Source organism: Capra hircus, chromosome 10 (genome assembly GCF_001704415.2).
Source record: "Capra hircus breed San Clemente chromosome 10, ASM170441v1, whole genome shotgun sequence".
NCBI lineage: Eukaryota > Metazoa > Chordata > Mammalia > Artiodactyla > Bovidae > Capra > Capra hircus.
In genome coordinates, this window is record NC_030817.1 from 49913282 (window position 1) to 49938454 (window position 25173).

General features: G+C 36.4%; 1 protein-coding gene across 7 annotated transcripts in view; it reads left to right on the top strand.

The window, feature by feature from the left end:
- TCF12 (transcription factor 12) overlaps window positions 1–25173 on the top strand; it is a 390660-nt gene that overhangs the window by 136769 nt on the left and 228718 nt on the right. For 5 of the 7 annotated variants that reach the window (XM_018054259.1, XM_018054260.1, XM_018054257.1 and 2 more), the window contains exon 4: window positions 9819–9892. In XM_018054259.1, the coding sequence (XP_017909748.1) occupies window positions 9819–9892 (74 nt within the window). Of the gene's footprint in view, window positions 1–9818; window positions 9893–17723; window positions 17786–25173 lie in introns of all 7 variants that reach the window. The other 2 variants (XM_018054262.1, XM_018054263.1) reach the window with 1 other exon arrangement.

Below are 25173 nucleotides of genomic sequence, written 5' to 3' on the forward strand. Positions count from 1 at the left end.
CCTGGTGATTATGGTTGTCCTGTTCTGTCCTCTTTTCCTTCTATTCAGAATGACAGTGAGTTTTCTATTGAAATTTTAGTTCCTGCATGTTGTGGCTGCTGCTTGCCTCCAGGATAAAGCTTTAAAATGGGAAACTCACCTGAACTGAATTATAGGGAAACTCATACAAAAGCTGTTAAAAGGAAAAATTCATTCTGGTCTCTTCTTCCAAGTTTATATTTCCATCCAAAATCAGCCAAGTTTTGTTCATTTTCTTGGTAGACCTGTTAGGTTTACTGTTAAGGTGGAGCCTTTAGGTAGTTTGTTTCCGTTCAGTCAGTCAGTCAGTTTTTATATTTTTTCTGGGAATTTATAGTAGCTGTCTGTAGGAGTTTAGTGTATCATGTTGGAAGCTGAACTCACTAGTTCAGTTTTGAGATTTCTTCTAGCATATTTGCAGTATGCTTTAAAAATAATACTTTAATATTATTTTACTAATTCTTAAAGAGCTACTTAGATTGTAACACATCCCTCTTCTTTATTGAAGTTTTTTTAACCCATCTTTAGTTACTAAATTCTTAATGACAGATTGTCATGTGAATACTCTGATTTTATATATTCCTTAACCACGTAGTAGACATTTGAATGCAAATTGCCACACTTCTGCAAAGTACCAGAAGCACATAGAGATGAGCAAGGTATGTTCCTGTTACAAAGTTTTATTGGTAGGATATTCATGAAAAACGGCTATCAATGTTGAAGACAAAATAAGTACTTAGTTGATGGAGAACACTTCTCAGAGGAGGGGACATTTTATCTTAGACTGATTCGTAATTAGAAACTCAATAGGTGAGAGAAAAGGTAAGGGAGAGTATTCTGGGACTAGGAAACAGTAGGAGTAGAAAATGAATGTGTGACAAGTAACGGTATACGTGGGGAGTGATTAATGTCTCGTTGAGGCTGGAGCATTGAGTTTTCTGAGGGATATAGTATGTACTGAAGCTGAAAAAGTGAATTGAGGCCACTTTGAAGCATGCCATACGTAGAAGTGTGAGTGTTATTTCTGAGGGAATGATGGATCATATTTGAAAAGTGAATGGATGTGATCCAGCTTATGTTTATAGCAAGATAAGTGTGCTGGCAGTGTTAATTGTGGATGGGAATGGAACATAATAGGAGAATAGGCAGTGTATAGGATCTCAACCAGAGCACTGTATATGTGAGAACAAGGGATAGTTACTCAAAATATTGCCGAGGTAGAAATTAATCCAGTGAGTAACTGGTTAAGTTAGTTAAGTCGCTCAGTCGTGTCCAACTCTTTGTGACCCCATGGACTGTAGCCCACCAGGCTCTTCCGTCCATGGGATTCTCCAGGCAAGAATACTGGAGTGGGTTGCCATTTCCTTCTCCTGGGGATCTTCCCAACCCAGGGATCAAACCCAGGTCTCCCGTATTAGAGGCAGACGCTTTAACCTCTGAGCCACCAGGGAAGCTGAGTAACTGGTTAAGGGAATATGAAAGATGTGTTAGCAAATTTAAGAGAATCACTACATTTCTAACCACATTTGTAAATGTCTCAACATCATGCTGCCTATGAAACTTCTGGGAATAGTTTTTATTTAGACTTCCTTTTGTAACAATATACTTTAGGCAGTACTATAGTGAATACAAAATGATTTTTCGAAGGACATATGATGAGTTCATTTCAGAGCTATGATATTTAATGTCTGTGTGTTGTTTAGCTACCAAGCCTAATGAAGATTTAGGTTTCTCTATAACTTTTAAAATAATTTTTGTTCTTTGGGGTTAGTTGCTCTCTAGTTGATTGAGTCATTTATAGCCTAATTGCTTCTTACTGTTATTTTCAAACTACTGTTCAATATAAATATTTAGAATATTGGTTTTGATTATTGTCTAATTAAGAATGATAAGCTAACAAATAGGGAACCAGCTTCACCCCCACTTTTATTAAACTGATTATTCTACTTGATACATTTATTTCTTCCACAAATGTTTGTTAGTGATTACTGTGTGTCAGGCATTGTTCCAGGCACCAAACATGAAACACTGAATTTTCATGGAGCTGTCAGTGTACTGGGGGAAAAAACCCAGATTGTAATGTCCCTCCGTAACAACATTTAAACAGAGAGACCTGAAGGAAATTCGGGGAACAGACCATTCAGATATCTGGGGAAGCATATTATGAAGAGGAAAGACAAGTGGCAAGGCCCTAAGGAGAGAGCATGCTTGAACAAAAACAGGGATCCATGTAGTTGAAGAAAAAGAGTGATCGCTGGATCATGGAAAAAGCAAGAGAGTTCCAGAAAAACATCTATTTCTGCTTTATTGACTATGCCAAAGCCGTTGGCTATGTGGATCACAATCAACTGTGGAAAATTCTGAGAGAGATGGGAATACCAGACCACCTGACCTGCCTCTTGAGAAATCTGTATGCAGGTCAGGAAGCAACAGTTAGAATTGGACGTGGAACAACAGACTGGTTCCAAATAGGAAAAGGAGTACGTCAAGGCTGTACATTGTCACCCTCCTTATTTCGCTTCTGTGCCGACTACATCATGAGAAACGCTGGACTGGAAGAAACACAAGCTGGAATCACGATTGCCAGGAGAAATATCAGTAACCTCAGATATACGGATGACACCACCCTTAGGGCAGAAAGTGAAGAGGAACTCAAAAGCCTCTTGATGAAAGTGCAAGAGGAGAGTGAAAAAGTTGGCTTAAAGCTCAACATTCAGAAAACGAAGATCATGGCATCCGGTCCCATCACTTCATGGGAAATAGATGGGGAAACAGTGGAAACAGTGTCAGGCTTTATTTGGGGGGGCTCCAAAATCACTGCAGATGGTGACTGCAGCCACGAAATTAAAAGACGCTTACTCCTTGGAAGAAAAGTTATGACCAACCTAGATAGTATATTCAAAAGCAGAGACATTACTTCGCCGACTGAGGTCTATCTAGTCAAGGCTATGGTTTTTCCTGTGGTCGTGTATGGATGTGAGAGTTGGACTGTGAAGAAGGCTGAGTGCCGAAGAATTGATGCTTTTGAACTGTGGTATTGGAGAAGACTCTTGAGAGTCCCTTGGACTGCAAGGAGATCCAACCAGTCCATTCTGAAGGAGATCAGCCCTGGGATTTCTTTGGAAGAAATGATGCTAAAGCTGAAACTCCAGTACTTTGGCCACCTCATGCGAAGAGTTGACTCATTGGAAAAGACTGATGCTGGGAAGGATTGAGGGCAGGAGGAGAAGGGGACGACAGAGGATGAGATGGCTGGATGGCATCACTGACTGGATGGACATGAGTCTGAGTGAACTCTGGGAGTTGATGATAGACAGGCAGCCCTGGCGTGCTGCAGTTCATGGGGTCGCAAAGAGTCCGACATGACTGAGCGACTCAACTGAACTGAACTGAACTGAACTGAACTGAACTGAAGAGAATGAATAGTAGGAGATGAAGTCAGAGAGGTGGGAAGTGGAAACTTTGAAACATTATTGACCAGTGGATTTAATACTGAATGAGATGAGTAGATTTTGAACATAGGATTGACAGAATTTGAGTTGTATTGAAAAGGTTGTTCTAGTTCCTGTGTAGAGAATACACACTGTTGCAGGGCCAAGAAGCAGGGAGACTTTTCAAAACACTGTTGCCATGATACAGGTAGAGATGATGGTGACTCAGACTAAGATGATCATGTTAAAAATAGTGAGTCAGATTTTAGAACTGTTTACAAGGTAAATCTAATGGGATTGTATCATTGAGGAACTAATAGGGACATTTTTGGCTGAGACTTATCCAGAGTTGGAGAAGAGGCATTGGGCCTTTTTTTTGAGGCAACTTCTTTTGTGCCTCTATTGAAGAAAATATATGTTATTGTAGTTTAGGTGTGGGGCTTCATTGTTCAGACTACAGAGGAGTAATGCAGTTGCTTCTCAGATGCACTAAGAGGGCATTGTTTCCAGAAATTTGACAGCCAGCTAGTTTAGAGGAGGTTTGGAGGTAGCTCAAGATCTTTGTCAGGGTTAGAATGGCTCTTTAGACAATCAGAGCAAATCCTCAGTATATCAGGTCACTAGATAGTTCTAAAGGTGGTACAGAATACCTGCTTGCCCTCTGAAAACTTAGTTTCTTTCACTCCCTGGGCATTAGGCAGTTCTTTAATTTTTCCTAAACAGATAGACCTGCCTTTTGGTCATCTGCCTTTTTCCTTTTGATCCTCTATTCTTAAATCATTGATTAAATCACTGTTAATGCCCTGTTTAATTGTATATTTACAGGACATTTATATAGAGTGATGTGGCTAGTAAAAATAGCATAGCAAAAATCACTATTTGGAAGTTATTTTCAAAATAAGTCATTTTATTGAAATCAGTCATGCTTAATTATCTTATTCTAGTGTACTTTGGCACTAGAATATCCCTGCTTGTAAATCTTTGTTCTCATCAATACCAAACAGAAATTGTGATTAAATTTTAAAGATGAGCTAAAAAGATCATTCCTTCAAATCTTTTTACTGATCTTATTTTCTTACATGTTTTATTAATTTTTGGCTGTGCTTGGGTCTTCATTGCTGCGTGGGCTTTTCTCTAATTCCAGCAAGTAGAGGCTACTCTAACTGTAGTGCACCGGCTTCTCTCATTGTGGAACACAGGCTCTAGAGCACGCAGGCTTCAGTAGTTGTGGCGCATGGGCTCAGCAGTTGCAGTTCCTGAGCTCTGGAGCACAGGAAGGTTCTGAGCTCTCCAGCACAGCCTGGAGCACAGGCTCAATAGTTGTGGCCCATGGGTTTAGTTGCTCCTTGGCTTGTGGGATCTTCCTGGATCAGCGATCAAACCCATGTCTCTTGCATTGGCGGGTGAATTTTTTACCACTGAGCCACCAGGGAAGCCCTCTTGCATACTTTAAAAAGAATCAAACTTTCTAATTTGACAATTCATTGTATAGAAGCTCAAGTTTTTATTAGTAAAATAAATGCTTCTGTAAGCCATGTGTATGCCTATGAAGCAGAAGGTCTTCTCTAAATATCTTTACAATTTCTACATTTCCATAGCTTTTCTATCTTTTTTTTTTTTTCATGCATTTGTAGCATAAAATCAAAGGTTTGCTTTTATATTCTAGTTGTTTCTGTTTCACAGTGAGTTTCTGGACAAACATATCAGTAGATTTACTTAACAAGTACCTAAAATTTAAAAAAATATAATAAAAAATGATGGTAGGTTTTTAAGTGTATATTATTGTACAATTGATTGCAGCCTTTGAGTCTGATCTAAAGGAATATCATTACTCTGCAGATAACATTGAGTGAAGAAATACTGAAACGATACATCCATAGCTTTCGGTATCTGACATAGCTATCTCTAGGCAGGTTTCTTTTATCACATTATCTATTGAATCACCCTATAGCAGATGGCAGTCCTACAAAAGTATATTATCTTTTCCTCATTTATAACAGTATTGGGATTTGGTATTTTTGAAGTACATTTTATTTGCTAGAATAAAAACTTGATTTCAGGGCTACTGAAAGCTCTGTGTGTGTGACGTAGACAGAAAAGTATACAATCATCCCCTGTGCCCTTCCTCCCAACTTTATATATGTCCCTTTCCCACAAGGATAAGCTCTCTGGCATAATACCAGGCCAAGTGGCTGTGTTGACTTCTTGCAGCTTTGCTGCAGGGATATTCTTTGTATTGTACTCCTTTCCCTTTCAGTCCTCTGTTCGCTAGACTCCCCACCAGTACCTGAAATATTTTCCAGGTCTAGACCTGTTTCTCCCTTTCCCTCCTTGTAGTCTAGGGTGAAGGAGTCTAGGTGGTGTAGGTCTGGTGGTGACAGGTGGGAGAGGAGCTGGTCAGCAGCTCTACTTGTCATTCACCTCTTTTACCTCCAGGCATTTCTTGTCTGAGCCTCACTCACTAAGCCTTGAATAATGCTTTATATACACAAACTGTGTACTGTTTGATACTCTGGGGGCCCAGATGTGATGGCGAGATGGGAAACAGGCATATAGGGTATAAAACAAGTCAGTAATTTAAAAAAACTCGTTTCCAGTTTTTGCTCATTGTTAAAAACTTAGAGAAGTCTCTAATACTTTGTGCTAGGAAAATGAAAGGAGTGGGATAGAAGCTGTGACATAAGTTTATATTGACTCAAGAAAGGGAATGCTTTCAATAGAAAATGGTGGTGGAGTGGAGAAGAAGCAAGCAGACTGGTATCTGAGTCCTTCATAGAAAAGAAATTAACACTAGACGTTTTACTTTCTCCTCATGAGTCTTGCTCTCTGCCATCTCAAAACTTTGGTTACACCTTTTATTCCTTCTTCAGGTTCCCAGGCCAGAAGGCCCAGGCCCACTTCTTAGGGAAGTACCTGTATATATAGTAATTTATGATTTGCTTTCAATTACTTTTTGTATTGAATGTTTTACAAAAGAAAGAAGCAGATTGTTGCATTTAATTCACAAACCAGTATTTTTAGATACTGGGTCTAAAATGTAATGTTTGCTCTTTCCTGGAAGATACTAAATAAAATAGTATGCCTTTTATATTGAGACACATGGAATCAAAATATATATTGGATTTTAATTGGTTCCATTCAGAAAAGCAGGTACTTAGATTCTGTATATAAAAGATAAAAAAGTGTCATTTAAATCTCTGCATTAGTTAAATTATTGGTTAATCTTTTTTAATTTTGTTGAATAGAAATAGAATAAGTGGATTAGAAAGTTAAGCAAAACTCAGAAGTGTTTCTACTTAATTATTGCTAAATTTTCTGTGGGATCTACCATTTTAATCTGTCAGTTGAGGCACTAGCATATCAGAATTTGTTGAATTGGCATGTGTAGGCTAGAAATAGGAAGGAAAGAAAAATATATGGCAATGGTGGTTCAGGCATATCTTAATAGAAATGTTTTCCTTCTAATTACTGTATTACAACTATGGTGTATTTTCTTGTTGATAAGTGATTTTTCAGATTTTGATCAGTTTCTCTATTGTTTGTTTTCTGTGTTTAATTTCTTGGTTCCTGGTTACCTTGGTCTTATGGCTGATGCTTTGGAAAGCTTATTATTCCTGTTAGATTTCAGTTTGTACAGCTATTGTCTTCAGCAGAAAGGAGTCATTGTGCTAAAGGATGACTCTTGCTTTGTCAGTGCCAGCCACGACCTTCTTTTACTCAGAGTCTGGATACATTTAACAATAAAGCTACAGAGCTCTAAGTTTAAACCCTAGCCGATCCTTTAAATTCTATAGCATCTTTTGAGTCCTCTACATGTTTAGTATCACTGGTATGCAGTACTCTTTAGTTCATGGCTTAATTAATTACCATTTCGTTTAATCTTTGCTCTTCTTACATGTTGAGTAAGTAGTTAGTGTCACATGATGAAAATTAAGTATGTGTTTTCTCAAAATCTTACTAATGACTTGAACATTTTGTCTGAGATGTTTTCAATAGCAGGCTCCTATTTTTCCTCTTTTTAAAAAATAAATGTATTGAAAATAACACATAGCCCTCATATTTAATTATTTGATATGACAGTTCAGAATCCTAAAATGAATTATTTTCATTAGAATAGGATCATCAAAATAAGTTTGTCTTCCATGTTCTAAATGTTCAGTGGAAGTCATCCCGCCTCCAGGCCCACCATTCTGTTTTCTGTTTCTGTAGATTTGTCTGCTCTAGGTATCTTACGTAAGTGAAACCAAACAGTGTTTGTCCTTTTGTGATTGGCTTATTTCACTTAACGCAATGTTAAGGATTTCCTTTCTTTTTAAACTGAATAATATTATATTGTATGTATATACCACATTTTGTTTATCCATATATCTGTCAATGATGTTGAACTTGCTTCCACATTTTGGCTATTGTAAATAATGCTCCTATGAGTTATGGGTGTACAAATATTTGAGAACCTGTTTTTAGGAACCAGTTTACGTTCATATTTTACTTTTGCTACATGATATTTTAAAAATCGTAGCACATGTAGAAAAAAGTCACAAATGGAAAGTATGATCTTTTTAAATAAAACTTTTCCTAAAGTTATATGCAATTTCATAAGTAGTTTTATATTAATGGATTTTATAGATCAGTAGTAGTCTTTGTCTTAGATTGAGTCTGATTGGAATCATATCTAAAATGTTTGGAAAACGAATCACAGATAAATGGATGCTGAAGAGATGGTAACAGTGTGTTTTTACATGATATTCTTGTATTCTTTATTCTTGTATTCTTATATCAAGAATATTCTTGGTATTCTTTACATGAACTTGTAGAAGTAAATCTAGAATTTTACTGAGAATTCTCCAAGAATGAACAGGACACTTTTTTTTTTTTCCTACATGTAATCTGTGTGTTTTCAAAGCTTCTTTTTCATTTGAAATTATGTTTGGTGTGCTATTTGTAGTAGTGCCCATCTTTTCTCTATATTGCTTTTGATGTAGGAAATACAGAATCATAAAAACAATAAATTAGGGGCCTATTACATGAATTAGTAATTAGTGTATTCCACTTTGGGTACTGACTTCCTTTCCTTCCTGTTGTCACCTAATACTTAAATGACAATTTTGTCTGTATGAAAGAGCCCTGGGGCTTGTGGTTAGTTACGGGAGAATTTGTAATATTTAACTTAGTTCAGACTACTTCTCACCTAAATCTCAGAGAAGACATCAAGGATTTTTTTTCCTTTTCTATTTTTTTAAGAAAAAGAGGTTCTAAACTTAATAAAAAGCTGTCTTTGTAGCATCTAGAGTTTCTCATGCAAGAATGAAGCAAAAAAAGCCAAGCATTTGTATTTCACCATAGAAAGAGGTCAGAAAGGATTGGGAAAGTGTCAAGGATAAGAAAGACTGTTCTCAAAACAGAAAAGGGATAAATGGCTAGATTGAGAGATCTCCAATTCTTTCAGCTTTTTCTGGAGGTTGGTTGGACGATGAAAATAATGGCACCAAAACTTCAGAAAGTCTATTAAGGAGAACAGTGAATTGTTCCGTTGTTCATGGTAACTTATCCTTCTCGCATTGAGTTTTCCTTTGCACTTTTCCTAAGAGTGGATCTACTCATTTAGGATCAGATTTTTGGGGAGATTTTCTTAGGATAAATTGTCACATCATTTTAATATCATTAATGTTGATATGATATGGTTTGAAATAGCTTTAGTTTGATATCTTCAGTTAAGAATACTGAGTGCTTTGATAGAAACCAGTTTATTAACTTGAGCAATTGTTTAACTTGCTTCATTTTCTAACCTTTATTGACTTCATATTTTCATGGAGGCAGTGCTAAACTTTGAGATTTCGTCTACTCTTAGAATGGGTGCATAGGTAGAGAGACCTAGATTATCCTTTGTTTGAAAGTGTTCAAAGACCTATATTGGCTCTAAAATTCTGCAGTGCATATAGAGCTGTATGTGTGAGTGTGCACGTGCATGCATGCTTAGTCGCTCCGTCATGTCCAACTCTGCGACCTCATGGACAGTAGCCCTCTAGGCTCCTCTGTCCATGGGATTCTCCAGGCGAGAATACTGAAGTGAATTGCCATTCCCTTCTTCAGGAGATCTTCCCGACCCAGGGATTGAACTTCGGTCTCTTGCATTGCAGGCAGCTTCTTTACCATTTGAGCCACCAGGGAAGCTCTAGAGCATTGTATACAGCAGTGATAAAGATACTCCTAAATGACTTATTTCTGCAGATTTCTGAGACAAAGATTGATACACAGACAGTTCCAATCAAATGCAGATACCACTCACTGAATTGTAGTCTCTGCTGTACCAAACAAAACCCATCATAGTATCCTCTTGGATTTATGTTGTGTACTTTCTTCTCTCCTTAGGTATGGATGAACGAGGAGGTACGGCATCTTGGGGAACAAGTGGTCAACCAAGTCCTTCTTATGACTCATCTAGAGTAAGTTTGCTCATTAACCCTTGATCAAAACTATAAAGATAATTGGGCAGAATAAGTAAGTTCTTTCATATATGAATTCTGTATCTTAAGAGAAGTAAAGATTATCTTATTTTATGGGAGAATACCCAGTACCTTCACAGTAGCTTTACTTCTTTCCATTAACTGTTACACTTTGGGAGTTTATTTTGTCTCCTACAAATAATTATTTTTGGTGTTATTCTACACCTTAACTACTTATAATACCTTTTACTAAAGTTGGAAGAGCTTGGAATGCCTCACTAAGTATTCTCCAAAGATCGTCATTTTTCTTCTTGTATTTATTTGCTTTGAGAGCTCTCAAAGTAGCAACTTTAGACCAAATTAACATTCTACACAATGAAAGGGTAAAAGGTTAGAGCCTTTTCTAACAATTAAGAAAACAAAACAAAAAATCCCCCTGAACTTTAAAAGATGAGACTGAGAGATTGAAAAGTAGACCAAAGAGTTGACAGTAAAATTAAGTGCTGTGCTCCCAGATTCCATAGTAAATTGCTGAGGTTAAGAGATACCTTTCTAAAGAGTCATACTTTGAAAAATGATGAACTGTTTATTTCCCTCAGAATTAACCTAGAAAAAATAGACAAGCACAAAATTTATGGGTACTTAACTCCAGAATTAGATTGGTATAAATGGAAGATAACATGAATAATGTGATTGGAATTCATAGTCTCCATATGGGTTACACTGTTTTGCATTGAAAAATGCTGAATAAAAATACTTATTAAAGTATGTGGTTTTACTGTTTTATTTGGCTGTAAATGTTTATTTTAAATACTTTGGAGAAGAACTGGAATATCCAAGTGGAATCCAAATAACTAGACAGAGAGAGAGACTGTTGAACATGGGTTTTAGTGTTTACTTTTCTGGAATCAGTGCTGCAAAAGCTGGGTTGTGGTATAAACACCACTGTTCTGGGTATCATAGGATCTACTACTGACTCTGCTTTGAACTTGCTGCTTAATCTTAGACGTGGTATTTTATCTGTGGATAAACTGGCTGGTGTCCCAATTTCCTTCCACCTTTAAAAATTTTTTATTTTTTGAGTAATACTGTGAATTTGAAATATGTTTCCTATTTTGATTTTGAAGTAGGAATTTTATATATTGGAGGACACAGTACTACTTGTTAATTAATATTGGATTATTTTCTTTCTAAGCCTTGAGTTGCTGTGTGATATCATGTTATTTCTTAATATGCATTAAATGGTGCCTTTGTACCTTACTTCACTTTCAAGTTTTCTACTTGAGTACAAATAGGATTCTAAGAGAAGAGACCTTAATAATATTTCCAAACATTTATGTATTTTATCTTCCTGAAATTAAGTTTTCCTTTAGAGATGTACTTCAAAGCAAATCTTGCTTTTCTTTTTAAAGTGAAGTCGCTCAGTTGTGTCCAACTCTTTGTGACCCCATGGACTATAGCCTACCAGGCTCCTCTGTCCATGGGATTTTCCGGGCAATAGTATTGGAGTGGATTGCCATTTCCTTCTCCAGGGGATCTTCCCAACCCAGGGATCGAACCTGGGTCTCCCACATTGTAGATAGCCGCTTTACCATCTGAGCCACCAGGGAAGTCAATAATATATCCAAACATTTATGTATTTTATCTTCCTGAAATTAAGTTTTCCTTTAGAGATGTACTTCAAAGCAAATCTTGCTTTTCTTTTTGCTATTTGATGTGTAGGTCAAATTGAAATGCTGTTTTTTACTCTTAATTTTTTTCCAGTGTATATTATGTACAGTGAAAAGTTAAATTGATTTTTATAGTAGTTTTCTATTATAAAAATCCAGGTTAATCTCAAGATACCCCATAGAACCACACATACACACATATTACACACACACATTTTATTCCCCCTACTCATCTGCTGAGTGATCAGATAGAGCAGGGATTTACTACCCTTCTTTCTTTTTGTTCCTGGTAAAATCTACTCTTCCAGTAACTTTCTTCTATTTATCCTAGTCATGATTCTGAGTTAGTCAAGATGTTGAATTTTATTTATAATTTCAAAAGATTTATATATCTCCTGAACTCTTCTCACCAAGGAGAGAGACATTTAAGGCTATCTTTGCAACTGCCTTCAACACTCCTTTTTAAGAGTATTTTCAGCTTTTTTAGTTTTACTATTAAATATCTTCCACCATCTTGACCATGTTTTTATTAATCAGAAGTATAGATGAATATAAGTTTGTTAATAGAAATTTCAGTTGAACAAAATACTTAATTCTTCTCAATATTTTAATAGGTTGAGTTTTTTAAATTTAGAAATAAATAATGACTTTGGCTAAAAGCTAGTTTTGACACATTGTGAATAAAATTAGCAAGTCAGTTTAAACTTTTGTGAAATATTAGATACCTTTGTAGAAATTATATAAATGAGATTTTTTAGACTTTACCAAATTGTATAAGTAACACATTTCCTTCATAAAAAGTTACATCATTTAAATAAACAATTTGATTTTACATTACTGATGGAAAAAAATTTTAATTTTCCTTTTGTGATAAAAAGGTTTGTAAAAATGGCAGAATGAGTAGTTTGGTGGAGTTGTGAAGCATATGCTTTTAATTTAGATGGATTTGACTATCTGAGTTGCTGTTTTCCTCCATCCCCGACTCAAAACTATAAGAAAGAAAGAAATTTTGCAGTACTGTAAAACAGCAAAAGCCATTAATACTGTATTAACTATGAATTTTAGGCAAGATTGGCTGTGCAAAATTTCATGAAGGTTGAGCTCAATATTTATTTAACAACTTTCCAAGGAGACTTTTTGCTGTTTATACTTTTTGGCTAATAAGTCCTGACTTTAATTCTAATGAAGATACCATTCTGCTCCAGTAAACTTGATGCATGAGTTCCACTGGCATTTTATGGTTAAGAGCCCACAAACTTCTTATCCTGTGTTAGCCTTCTGCCTGTTCTTTCAGAAGTCAAAAAAGGTCACTCCAGTAAAGCTCTTTCTGGTGTGTCTGCCCCTTTTTTTTTGCCAAATCTACCAGAAAAGTAGCCTCATAGGGTACAAGTGATTGGTTGAGTTTCTAGTTATCAAAACTACCCACTGCACATCATTCACTGCAGAGTTTTTGTTAAGCAGACACAGAAATAAACACCATGCCTAATAATGGTTATGGAGGAAATGGTAGACATTTCTTAGGAAATGTGAAGATGGGACAGAACATGTTTAAGATACTTGAAGGGAAGTAACACAGTATTTGTGGTATCTCTCTCAGCCTCCTCTGTCTTTATTAGAGTTCTGGTTTCTGCACTGTTGACCTACTCCCCACCTGTGCAGAACAAAAACATGCACGTGAACAGATAAAAGCATGAAGATGATTGAATAGCACTTCTAGTTTCAAAAATCTGTGAAGGTGTGATTGAATTTAAAGCACAAGAGACTGAAAGGGGTGATTAATCTCAGTTAAGTTAGACATGGGCAGATATATAATGAATGAGTTCCTTTGCTGCAAATGAATGTTTTCTATATTTGACATTTCTAACCAGGTGTAAAGGTCAGAGAATATTATGATTTTTCTTATTTTCTAGTGTTAATGATTTATTCTAGTTTCCGATTTTTCCCCTCTTCTTTGAAGGCAGTGATTAAGAGCACATACTCTGGAGCCAGACTGCCTGGGTGTGAGTCCCAGCTCTGCCACTTACTACATGTATGATTCTGGGCAAGTTACTTAAATTCACTGTACCTCAGTTTACTCATCTGTGAAAGGGGACTAATAATAATTACTTTATAAGGTAATTGTTGTGAGAATTAAAAGAGATAACACATACAAAAAGAGGTGCTTAGATCAGTAGAGTGTTTAGATCAGTGTCTGGTACATAGTGAGTGTTCTATAAGTGTTGACTCTTAATTATATATGTCAAAATTTATCAACTAGATCTGTTTGTAACAATTAAGTGAATGAATACATTTGCAGATATGCTGTATTGTAAGTGTAATGAATAAGAATTGCCTGATTCAGTTATGCTTAATTACTTTTACTTCTGTTAGATTTGTAAAGGATGTAAAATTTATTTCCTTTCCCTTTCAATTTCTTTCTTGAGAAAGCAGGAATCTTCTGTCAAGCTTTGATATAAAAGTTTTAGTCTTTCTCATACTTTATACATAGTGAATGCTCTATATGTTTGCTGAACATAATCAAATTGAAGAAGAATCATTAGATATACTAATGATTGTGTTTGGAGATCTTCCCCCTTGGAGGGAAAAGAACCAAAATTGATCTAAGCTTGAAGTGCAGGGTTGTATTAATTAATGGTAATAGACTTTTCTTCTGTGCTTATAAATTATTGCTCTAATTGATGACACTACTTAGTGAAGTATTTTATTTAAGATCACAGCCTCTAAAGAGTTGTACCCCATGACTCTGGGTAAATTACATAATCTCTTTGTGGTTCAGGTCTGTAATGTCTATAATTACGGTAATATTACACATACTTTGTAGGATTTTGGAAGAGATGGAATGCAGTAATAGCTGTGAAGTACTTCATTTATTGATAAATGAAAGCTACTATTATTATCAGCATTATTATTTTCTCCAGATATCTAATATTTCATTATGTGTTTTTGTGCTTATATTTTCTCATGTACAAATTCTGTTTCAAAATGTTTGATCATTTTAATTTATGGAAATTCCAAGGGACCGTGTCATCTTGGTTTTCCTGCCATCTTAAGCTCTGCTCCCCAACCCAGACTGAGCTCAGAGTGCTATTGTACCATTGAAGTTTATATCCTGTCTAGGGGTTATGAGAGGGCTCTTAAGAAAGAGAAGTTTTTGTTGATACTCTTTCCTAAGATACAGAGTTTGCATTCCTTAATTTAAAAGGTATGAGTTCACTGATAAGTCACTACTAATAGAAGTTACATTTATAGCTACCATCAATGACCAAGAGCTGGCTGTTTAATCATGAGTATTTTCAAATTACATAGAATCCATCATGATGGTTGTTTTGGAAAAGAAACACCATTCAACTGAGTAGAGTTTGTGTGCTTATTTTTTTCTAATTGCTAAATTTCTACCATGGTTTTACCTTCTCTTTATAATGTGGTTTGCAGAATGAAATAGTTGTGTGTGTTGCTCTTTTTTTCCCTCCCCATTTGGCAGTATCGTAGAATTTTCAAAACTGGAAAGTGTGTTCGGTATTTATATCCAGTCTTTTTTATTTCCTAAATGAGGAAACTAACACAATTTAAGATTTGGCTAGATTGAGATGTGTGCTGCTGATACAAAATACACATGAGATTTGGCTAGAAACATTGCGTAGTTAATGACAGATTCTGGCCTAGAACTCACATATTCTAAATTCTGTGCTAGTGTTTTTGACCCCCTTAGTATTCCCAGCTCAAAGACTTATCTAAAATTTTCGGCCATATACTAAAGGAATGGGAAAAGAGAGAGGGCAAAGGAGAAAAAAGAAGAGCATCTGCAAGTGATATCTCTAAAGAAGACATTGGACATGATTTGATTTTAAAAAAACATTGCCTAGCAAGTATAGTGTTTTGTAAGACAGAATAGCGCAGAATTTAAGAGCTTGAATGTTGAAATCAAGATGTCTGTGCTCTGTTTCTGGCACTCCTGTTTGTTAGCTGTATGACTCTAGACACGTTACTTCTCTTCTCCTCGAACCTTTTTTTCTTTTTATCATTGGTGGAGGGGATGGGGTGGAGTGGATACTAATAATAACTACCTTACTGCAGTTCCGGACTTAGACCTATTAGTGGAGAAGGGGAAAACCAGTTATGTGGTGATGAGTTGGCTTTAAAATACTTAGTTTAGCGGCTGTATATGACTCAGCGCAAAATAATGTCAGGAACTTTCTGTTGAAGGATAAATAGTTGGTATATTTTGAGGTCTTTCATTGTAATACATATTGTGGCTTGTGCTAACTGTTGCCCTGAAGGGATATGAGGGTTCAGTTTATTTAAAAAGCACCATCAGCGGTCATTTCTCAGGTCACTTGTTAGGAAAATACATGGATGGCAGCTTGACTGATCAGGTATTAATAGAAAATGAAAATATTAGGGTACAAAGATTCAGAGGTTGTTACAGACTTCTGAGCATCATACACAAATCCATCGATTGGGTACTTGGGTTAAGGGAAGCAAAAATAACTAAAAATTCAACTAGAATAAACATAGAGCTTTCAGATTCTAGACACTAAAATGAGTCCATAAGGTTATCTGTATTTGTTTAATGTTACTTCTCTATCAACTTCTGAACTGTGCCAGATGTCGCTAAAGGGATCTGAATTTTCCTTAGTGCTCTCTCCATTCTTAGCAGGTATTCAGTATCTGTTCCTTCATATATATGGAATAGCTTGGCTAAGAGCCACTCTGAAGTTTGATGGGTAGCAAGTTAGATATGGCACAACAGAAGCATAGTTCCCCTTATATGCTGTCTATCCAAAACAAAAAAATAGAGTTAATTCTGACCCCAGAAAGAGTTATACTGGATGAAGTTTTGAGAGAACTTGGTGTGTAGTTAATTTACATTTGACAGTAGAGGCCTTGGGAATATCTAGGAGTAGAGAGAACATGTTGTTTTCTTCTCCCACTAGAGCACAGTGGCATGAGAATTACACTTGTAAATAAGGATGACAGTGTTGTCTGGCTGCTTTTTGGAACGTGCATTTACTGTGGTTTTACCGTGCTGAGATTTGTGGATGCACTGTTGTTTTTTTTTTTAATGTCCTAAGTGAATGGACGTGTATCTTAGAGTTCAGGAAATAAGATTAGTAATACAAGTAATATTTATTTTAAGTAAACTATAGAACTTTAACTCTTTAAGGCCACAGTGAAAAGCTTTAATTAGGCAACGAATAACTAATTACCAAGGTAATTTCGTTGAGTACCATGAGATTACAGGAGAGGGAGAAATTTGGGTGGTCAGGAAAGACGTACTAGAATAGGAAATGTTTGAATAGAATACTGTAGGAGAAACAGTACTTGCGCAAATAAGGTGGAAAGGAAGACAACGTTTTGGAAATATAGAATGACGGCACCACAAGTTACAGAGGCACCGAAATCACAAATGCAGTAAATACCAAATAACCCCTTGCTTTGTAGGTGATTAGTATGATAAGGCAGATAACCTTTCTGTAGAAGAAATAAAGTCTATCCTTTGGGGAATAGAGAACCAATTAAATATAGACTTTGACATGGGAAATGGAACAAAGGGTTTTATGAAGATCAATACATTGGGTATGAAAGATGGATTCAAAGTGAAAAAGTGACAAGAGATTGGATGATCTGATTCGATGTTACTACACAAGCTCACTTGTAATGAAATAAGGCTTATGTTGAGATAATAGGATTAAGATCACAAAATAATTGAAAGAGAAGAGATATCACAAAGGAAAAGGAAACTGGCACAGTTAGTGACTGAGAAAGATACAAAATCATGTAGACTCACTCCCCCCAGAGAATGATGACTCCTGAATTAAACTCCATGTGTTTTATTTAGGTTTTGACAAGTTAGCTGTGGTTGTGTTATACCACTACCAGATTGTTTGATTTTGATAAATAGCTTCCCTTATAAATGGGAAAATCTAGTTGTGTGAATAAAAAAATAGTTTTTTCTCATTGTCCCCCATTTGTCAGTATTGATGGGTAATGAAGTTTTCTCCCTTAGAACACATATATTTTCTAGACTGTTTTCTGTTTGCAGTTGTTTTTATTTTTGAACGGGAAAATGGTATAGGTTTTATAGCTACTATGAGATCAAATGCAATAATTAGAAAGGACACACAAATTTTGAAATAGTATTTTATGCCTCTTGATCTCAGGTACAAAACACGAGATGAAGCAGTTAAATAGCAAAGCAAGACAGGAGGGACAGAGAATTAAAGTAAGTGTTTTCTATATATTGCATCTATGTTCCCATTAATCTGTTTTGTTATGTAACTGCTCCTTCTGAATGTTCTGAACATGAAGAAAACTATGGGTGAGAAAAAGGTGTGTCTTAAAGTTAGGTTCAGATAAACCCATGAGAGAAAATTTTGTTTGTTACTCATGTTCTTATTCAAAATAATACCTGCCTGTAAATTATGATCTTAATGTTTTTGGTTAAGAAAAAAAATTGGATTAAGATGATATACAGTCCTTTAAATTTCTTGCTAGTGGATATTTAAAGTGAAAGGAATCACATAGCTATCAGATTGTCTACTTTTCCATTTTTAAGCTAGTCAGACCTTCTGTTTTTCCAGTTTAGCTATTCTTCCAGGGACAGTGTCTGTTGAGATGTTCTACCATAGATCTTTTGGGCTAGCAGGTCAGTTTCTCACCTCATTGTGAATTTCATTTAACTTTGTTTGTCTATGAAATAACATCTTTATCAGGATTGATCTTTATGATTCTCTCTTTTTTTATCGCAGTGTTGTCTTTAAAGATAACAAATGGGAGTCAAAACAAGTTAATCTTTGAATCTCTTCTTTGTTCCTTTTTGTAATTTTTTGGACAGATTTTTAATTATTTTCTGTAAATTTAGATGTTTCTTATTCATGAAAAAATAATGGAGGGTAGATCTACAGGCTGCATCTTTAGATTTGCTTAGCCTGTTTTAATTAATAACAATATTTACAACACCATTTGTCACTGTATGGTTTAGAACTTTTCACATATTACCTTTTGAAGCTTCATACCAGCTCATCAAGAAACCATTTGAAAAGTCATCATTCTAGAGGTGAAGAAACTGGGGGTCAGAGAAGGTAGATAGCTAACCAAATATTAAGCACCCAAGACTAGTAACCAAGCAGTATGATTTTAAATTACTGTCCCTTTGGACCATATCACACTGGCTATAGTTCAAAAGAGACCCCAAAGTGAAAAGTGAAAGCCACTCAGTCGTGTCCAGCTCTTTGCAAACCATGGACTGTGGCCTGCAAGGTTCCTCTGTCCACAGAATTCTCCAGGCAAGAATACTGGAGTGGGTAGCTATTCCCTTCAACAAGGGATCTTCCTGACCCAGGGATCAAACCTGGGTCTCCTGCATTGCAGGCAGATTCTTTACTATCTGAACCACCAGGGAGACTGTGAAGAAGGCTGACCACTTAAGAATTGATGCTTTTGAACTGTGGTGTTGGAGAAGACTCTTGAGAGTCCCTTGGACTGCAAGGAGATCCAACCAGTCCATTCTAGAGATCAGCCCTGGGTGTTCTTTGGAAGGAATGATGCTGAAGCTGAAACTCCAGTACTCTGGCCACCTCAAGCAAAGAGTTGACTCATTGGAAAAGACTCTGATGCTGGGAGGGATTGGGGGCAGGAGGAGAAGGGGACGCCAGAGCATGAGATGGCTGGATGGCATCACGGACTCAATGGACGTTGAGTTTGAGTGAGCTCTAGGGGATGGTGATGGACAGGGAGCCCTGGTGTGCTGCGATTTATGGGGTCGCAAAGAGTTAGACATGACTGAGCAACTGAACTGAACTATTTATCTAGGAGTTGGACACATTGTAGATGCTGTAAGATGATGGTTACTATCATTATTTATTGAATCTTATTCACATTTTAGACATAAAAAATACAAGCTATGGAATGAGTCAGAAAAGTTTGTTTCCTGGTATCACCACTGTATTTGACCTTGTAGAAGATAAGATAATTTCTAAGCCTCAGATTTCTCATCTGCAGTGAGATTTGTCAAATAAGAAGGATGTGAGAATTAAATAAAAGAATAACATATTCAGCACATATCTGTAATTTATTAAAAAGTCTATAAGTGTTCCTCCTTTTACATTCAGTCTCATAAAAAATAACCCCAAGAATTTTGTAAGTCTTAAATACTCCTTAGAGAAACAGCTGTTGTGAATTCCTGGAGTATGTCCTGAACAAAATGAGGGACCTGTTGCAGTTTTTAAATGCCCACCAAGAGGTCCTGTAAGTCACATGAAGGTAATTATATTTAAAAAGTTGAAACTATTGGAGAAGTTCATAGCAGATAAACAGATCTTGGGATTTGGAGATAATTAGGAGAAATAAAATTGGGCAACCCAGATTCTTATGAATGTAGATTCTTATTAGTCTGTATTCTTAAAGACAGAATGTAAATTCTAAAAGAAGAGGCTTCAGATAATTCCTCAAATCTGTTTGAAAGGTATCTATCTCACAAGGTAGTGATGAGACTTCAGTGAGCTTATGTATGTCACAGGCTTCAGTTCAGTCATGTCCGACTCTTTGCAACCCCATGACTATAACACGCCAGGCTTCCCTGTCCATCACCAACTCCAGGAGCTTGCTCAAGCTCATGTCCATTGAGTTGATGATACCATGCAACCATCTCATCCTCCATCGGCTCCTTCTGTTCCTGCCTTCAATCTTTCCCAGAATTGGGGTTTTCTCAAATGAATTGGCTCTTCATGTCAGGTGGCCAAAGTATTGGAGCTTCAGCTTCAGCATCAGTCCTTCCAATGAATATTCAGACTAATTTCCTTTAGGATTGACTGGTTGAATCTCCTTGTAGTCCAAGGGACTCTCGAGAGTCTTCTCCAACACTACAGTTCAAAAGCATCAATTCTTCGGTGCTCAGCTTTCTTTATAGTCCAACTCTCGCATCCGTACAAGACTACTGGAAAAACTATAGCTTTGAGTAGACGGAATTTTGTCAGCAGAGTAATGTCTCTGGTTTTTAACATACTGTCTAGGTTGGTCATCGCTTTTCTTCCAAGAGCAAGTGTTTTTTAATTTCATGGCTGCAGTCACCATCTGCAGAGATTTTGAAGCCCAAGAAAATAAAGTCTGTCACTGTTTCCATTGTTTCCCCATCTATTTCCTATGAAGTGGTGGGACCGGATGCCATGATCATGGTTTTTTGAATGTTGAGTTTTAAGCCAGCTTTTTCCCTCTACTCTTTGACTTTCATCAAGAGGCTCTTCAGTTCCTCTTTGCTTTCTGCCATAAGGGTGGTGTCATCTGCATATATGAGGTTATTGATATTTCTCCCAGCAGTCTTGATTCCAGCTTGTTCTTCATCCAGCCTGGCATTTCACATGACGTTCTCTGAATATAAGTTAAATAAGCAGGGTGGGCTCCAAAATCACTGCAGATGGTGACTGTAGCCATGAAATTAAAAGACGCTTACTGCTTGGAAGAAAAATTATGACCAACCTAGATAGCATATTCAAAAGCAGAGACATTACTTTGCCGACTAAGGTCCATCTAGTCAAGGCTATGGTTTTTCCAGTAGTCATGTATGGATGTGAGAGTTGGACTGTGAAGAAGGCTAAGTGCCGAAGAATTGATGCTTTTGAAGTGTGGTGTTGGAGAAGACTCTTGAGAGTCCCTTGGAGTGCAAGGAGATCCAACCAGTCCATTCTGGAGATCAACCTGGGATTTCTTTGGAAGGAATGATGCTGAAGCTGAAGCTTCAGTACTTTGGCCACCTCATGTGAAGAGCTGACTCATTGGAAAAGACGCTGATGCTGGGAGGGATTGGGGGCAGGAGGAGAAGGGGATGACCCAGGATGAGATGGCTGGATGGCATCACGGACTCGATGGACATGAGTCTGAGTGAACTCCGGGAGATGGTGATGGACAGGGAGGCCTGGCATACTGCAGATTCATGGGGTCACAAAAAGTCGGACACAACTGAGAGACTGAACTGAACTGAACTGATGCAGGGTGACAACATACAGCCTTGACGTACTCCTTTCCCGATTTGGAACCAGTCTCTTGTTCCATATCCAGTTCTAACTGCACACAGATTTTTCAGAAAGCACGTAAAGTGGTCTGGTATTTCCATCTCTAAGAATTTTCCAGAGTTTGTTGTGATCCACACAGTCAAAGGCTTTGGTGTAGTTAATAAAGCAGAAGTAGATGTTTTTCTGGAACTCTCTTGCTTTTTTGATGATTCAACAGATGTTGGCAATTTGATCATTGGTTCCTCTGCCTTTTCTAAATCCAGTTTGAACATCTGGAAGTTTTTGGTTCATGTAGTGTTGAAGCTTTGCTTGGAGAATTTTGAGCATTACTTTGCCAGTGTGTGAGATGAATATAATTGTGCAGTTGTTTGAGCATTCTTTGGCACTGCCTTTCTTTGAGATTGGAATGAAAACTGACCTTTTCCATCCCTGTGGCCATCTGCTGAGTTTTCCAAATTTGCTCGCATATTGAGTGTAGCACTTTCACAGCATCATCTTTTATGATTTGAAATAGTTCAGCTGGAATTCCATCATCTCTACTAACTTTGTTCGTAGTAATGCAACCTAAGGCCCACTTGGCTTTGGACTCCAGAAAAGTCAAAGATTTAGCATGATCAGTTAATATCAGTTCCTCCTGTGATATATTTTTGTTGTACACTCTTAACATTTTTATTTTGAGAATAGCAAGCTTGGACTGTGACATATTGAATAGATACTTAATCCTTTTTGCTGTCAAGTGAAGTAATTATTTCATGTGGTTTTATGTCATAAGCAGTCTAGCATTTTGCATGGAGCAGTTCATATTCTTGGTGTTTAGTTTAGGAAATTACTTAGTGATTAACCATTGGAACATTAGCTGTCCTGAACCAAATGTCTTCTCCACATTGGTGATACTATGAAATCTCACTGTTTATTTTTCTGAGTCCTTACTCTAAAAATTTTCTTGAATCTTTTTTCCCCTAAGAACCCTACCTTGCTCTTGTAGATGACACGTTTCCTCAGTGTCTTTATTCCCAGTTTGGAATTTTATAGTCTTCTCTTGGGGTGTCCAAATTTTAGTTTGTGGGCTGTTCACATTTTTTCTTCCACATTTTTTTAATTAATGAAAGATTTGCTGAGATTTCACTGGCACTAGTTGGGTAAAACAGAAATGCTCAGTTCATGTTTCTTGGGCAAAAAGGAGTGTTCACTCTCACACGAAAGCAGAGAATGATACCATAGAATGATAGAAGTTATATCATGAAGGCCGAGGGAGAGTAGAAGCACAAAAATAGAAGCAATACTTGGTTATAAAACCTCCAGAGCATATCAAGTGACAAAGATGGTTTGTAATACAGGAATAGAGATCTTCAGTCTAGAGACTTCTCCCATTTGATGAGTAAACTTGGTCAAATTAGTTACTTATTCTGGACTTAATTCCTAACATATAAAACAAATTTTTGAACAAGATCAGAGTTTCTTGAACTGGGCTTAGGTTATTAATAAACAGTATGTAAATACAGAGCTCCATGATCCAATATATTTATACATTATTGAGTTAAAAGAAAATTAGATTTCCTTGTTGATATTAAGTGTCTCAGAATTTATTATAAATATAAATCTTTAAGAAAGGGATAGAATATAGTACTTCTCTTCCTATTACCTATGAATTGTTTGATAGTACCAGTCTCAAGAAATAGTAAATTTGACAACATATATACTTATTTTGGTGACTGCAGCCATGAAATTAAAAGACGCTTGCTTACTCCTTGGAAGAAAAATTATGACCAACCTAGATAGCATATTCAAAAGCAGAGACATTACTTTGTCAACAAAGGTCCGTCTAGTCAAGGCTGTGGTTTTTCCAGTAGTCATGTATGGATGTGAGAGTTGGACTGTGAAAAAGGCTGAGCGCTAAAGAATTGATGCTTTTGAAGTGTGGTGTTGGAGAAGACTCTTGAGAGTCCCTTGGACTGCAAGGAGATCCAACCAGTCCATTCTAAAGGAGATCAGTCCTGGGTGTTCTTTGGAAGGACTGATGCTAAAGCTGAAACTCCAGTACTTTGTCCACCTCATGCGAAGAGTTGACTCATTGGAAAAGACGCTGATGCTGGGAGGGATTGGGGGCAGGAGGAGAAGGGGATGACAGAGGATGAGATGGCTGGATGGCATCACCGACTCAATGGACGTGAGTTTGCGTGAACTGCAGGAGTTGGTGATGGACAGGGAGGCCTGGCATGCTGCGATTCATGGGGTCACAAAGAGTCAGACATGACTGAGCGACTGAAATGAACTGATACTTATTTTTGTTGGTAGTGTTCAGTGAAAAGATTGTCCTTTTCCTCCATTAAATTCCCCTGTTATCTCTGTTGAAAATCAATTAACCATGTACGGCAGGATCAATTTTCAGACTCTCTGTTCCGTTGATTTTTTTTTAACCTTTGCATCGATACTATATTATCTTGATTACTGTACCTTTAAAATACAGATTAATATCAAGTAGTGTAAGTCATACAGTCTTATTTATTCTGTTTCAAAGTTGTTTTTCCCATTTTAGATACATTGCATAGACAATGAAAAGTTTGAAACCAGCATATCAAATTTCTGCAAAAATCTTCTGGGATTTTTGGTAGGATTGCGAGGACTCTCATCAGTTTAAGGGGAATTGATAGTTTAACAATGTGGAATCTTCTGATCAGTGACTATTGATTGGTATAACTGTCTTACTCTGATTTCTTTCAGTAATGTTTATAGTTTTGAGTGAAAACATATTGCACATTTTTCATTTAGTTATTTACTAAATGTTTTTGATGTTAAGTTTTAATTTCTGATTGTTCATATCTTATATAAAACTATAATAGGTTTGGCATATTGACCTTGTATCCTGCACTTGGCTAAACTCACTGGCTGTAGTAGCTCTTTTTGTACATCCTGAAGATTTTCTGTTTGAATATGAGAATTTAACTTTTTCTTTTCCAACCTGAATTTTTCCCATTTTTTGAATTGATTGTGTTTTCTTTGCCCAGTCCTTAATAATGGGATAAGAATCAGTCTTTTACCATTAAACTTGATATTAGTTGTAGGTTTTGTTCATATGATTTGTTAGATTGAAGAGGATTCCTTTTATTCTTAATTTCTTGAGAATATATATCAAAAAAGAATGTTGGACTTTAAAAACTTTTTTTATCTATTGAGGTGATCATATGGATTTTCTTTATTAATGTGTAAAATTATATGATTACTATTTTTAATTTTAAACCAACCTTGCATTCCTGAGAAAAATAGCTCTAGGTTATTATTGTTGTTTTTCTATATATTGTCAATTTGCTGAAATGAATATAAAAACAAGAATTTTTATATTTGAGTAATACTGATCTATAGTATTTTTTTTCTTGTCTTGCCTGCCAGAATTTGGTATCACAATAATACCTCAAAGAATGAGTTGAGAAATATTACTTGCATTTTAATTCCTTGAAAGAATTTATGTAATACTGCTCTTATTTCCTCTTCATATATTTTTCAGAATTTACCAGTGAAGATACATGGGCCTGCAGTTTTCTTTGGGAGGATTGTTTTAAATTTTAACTTCAGTAATTGATAAGAGCTGTTCAGATTTTTTGTTGAA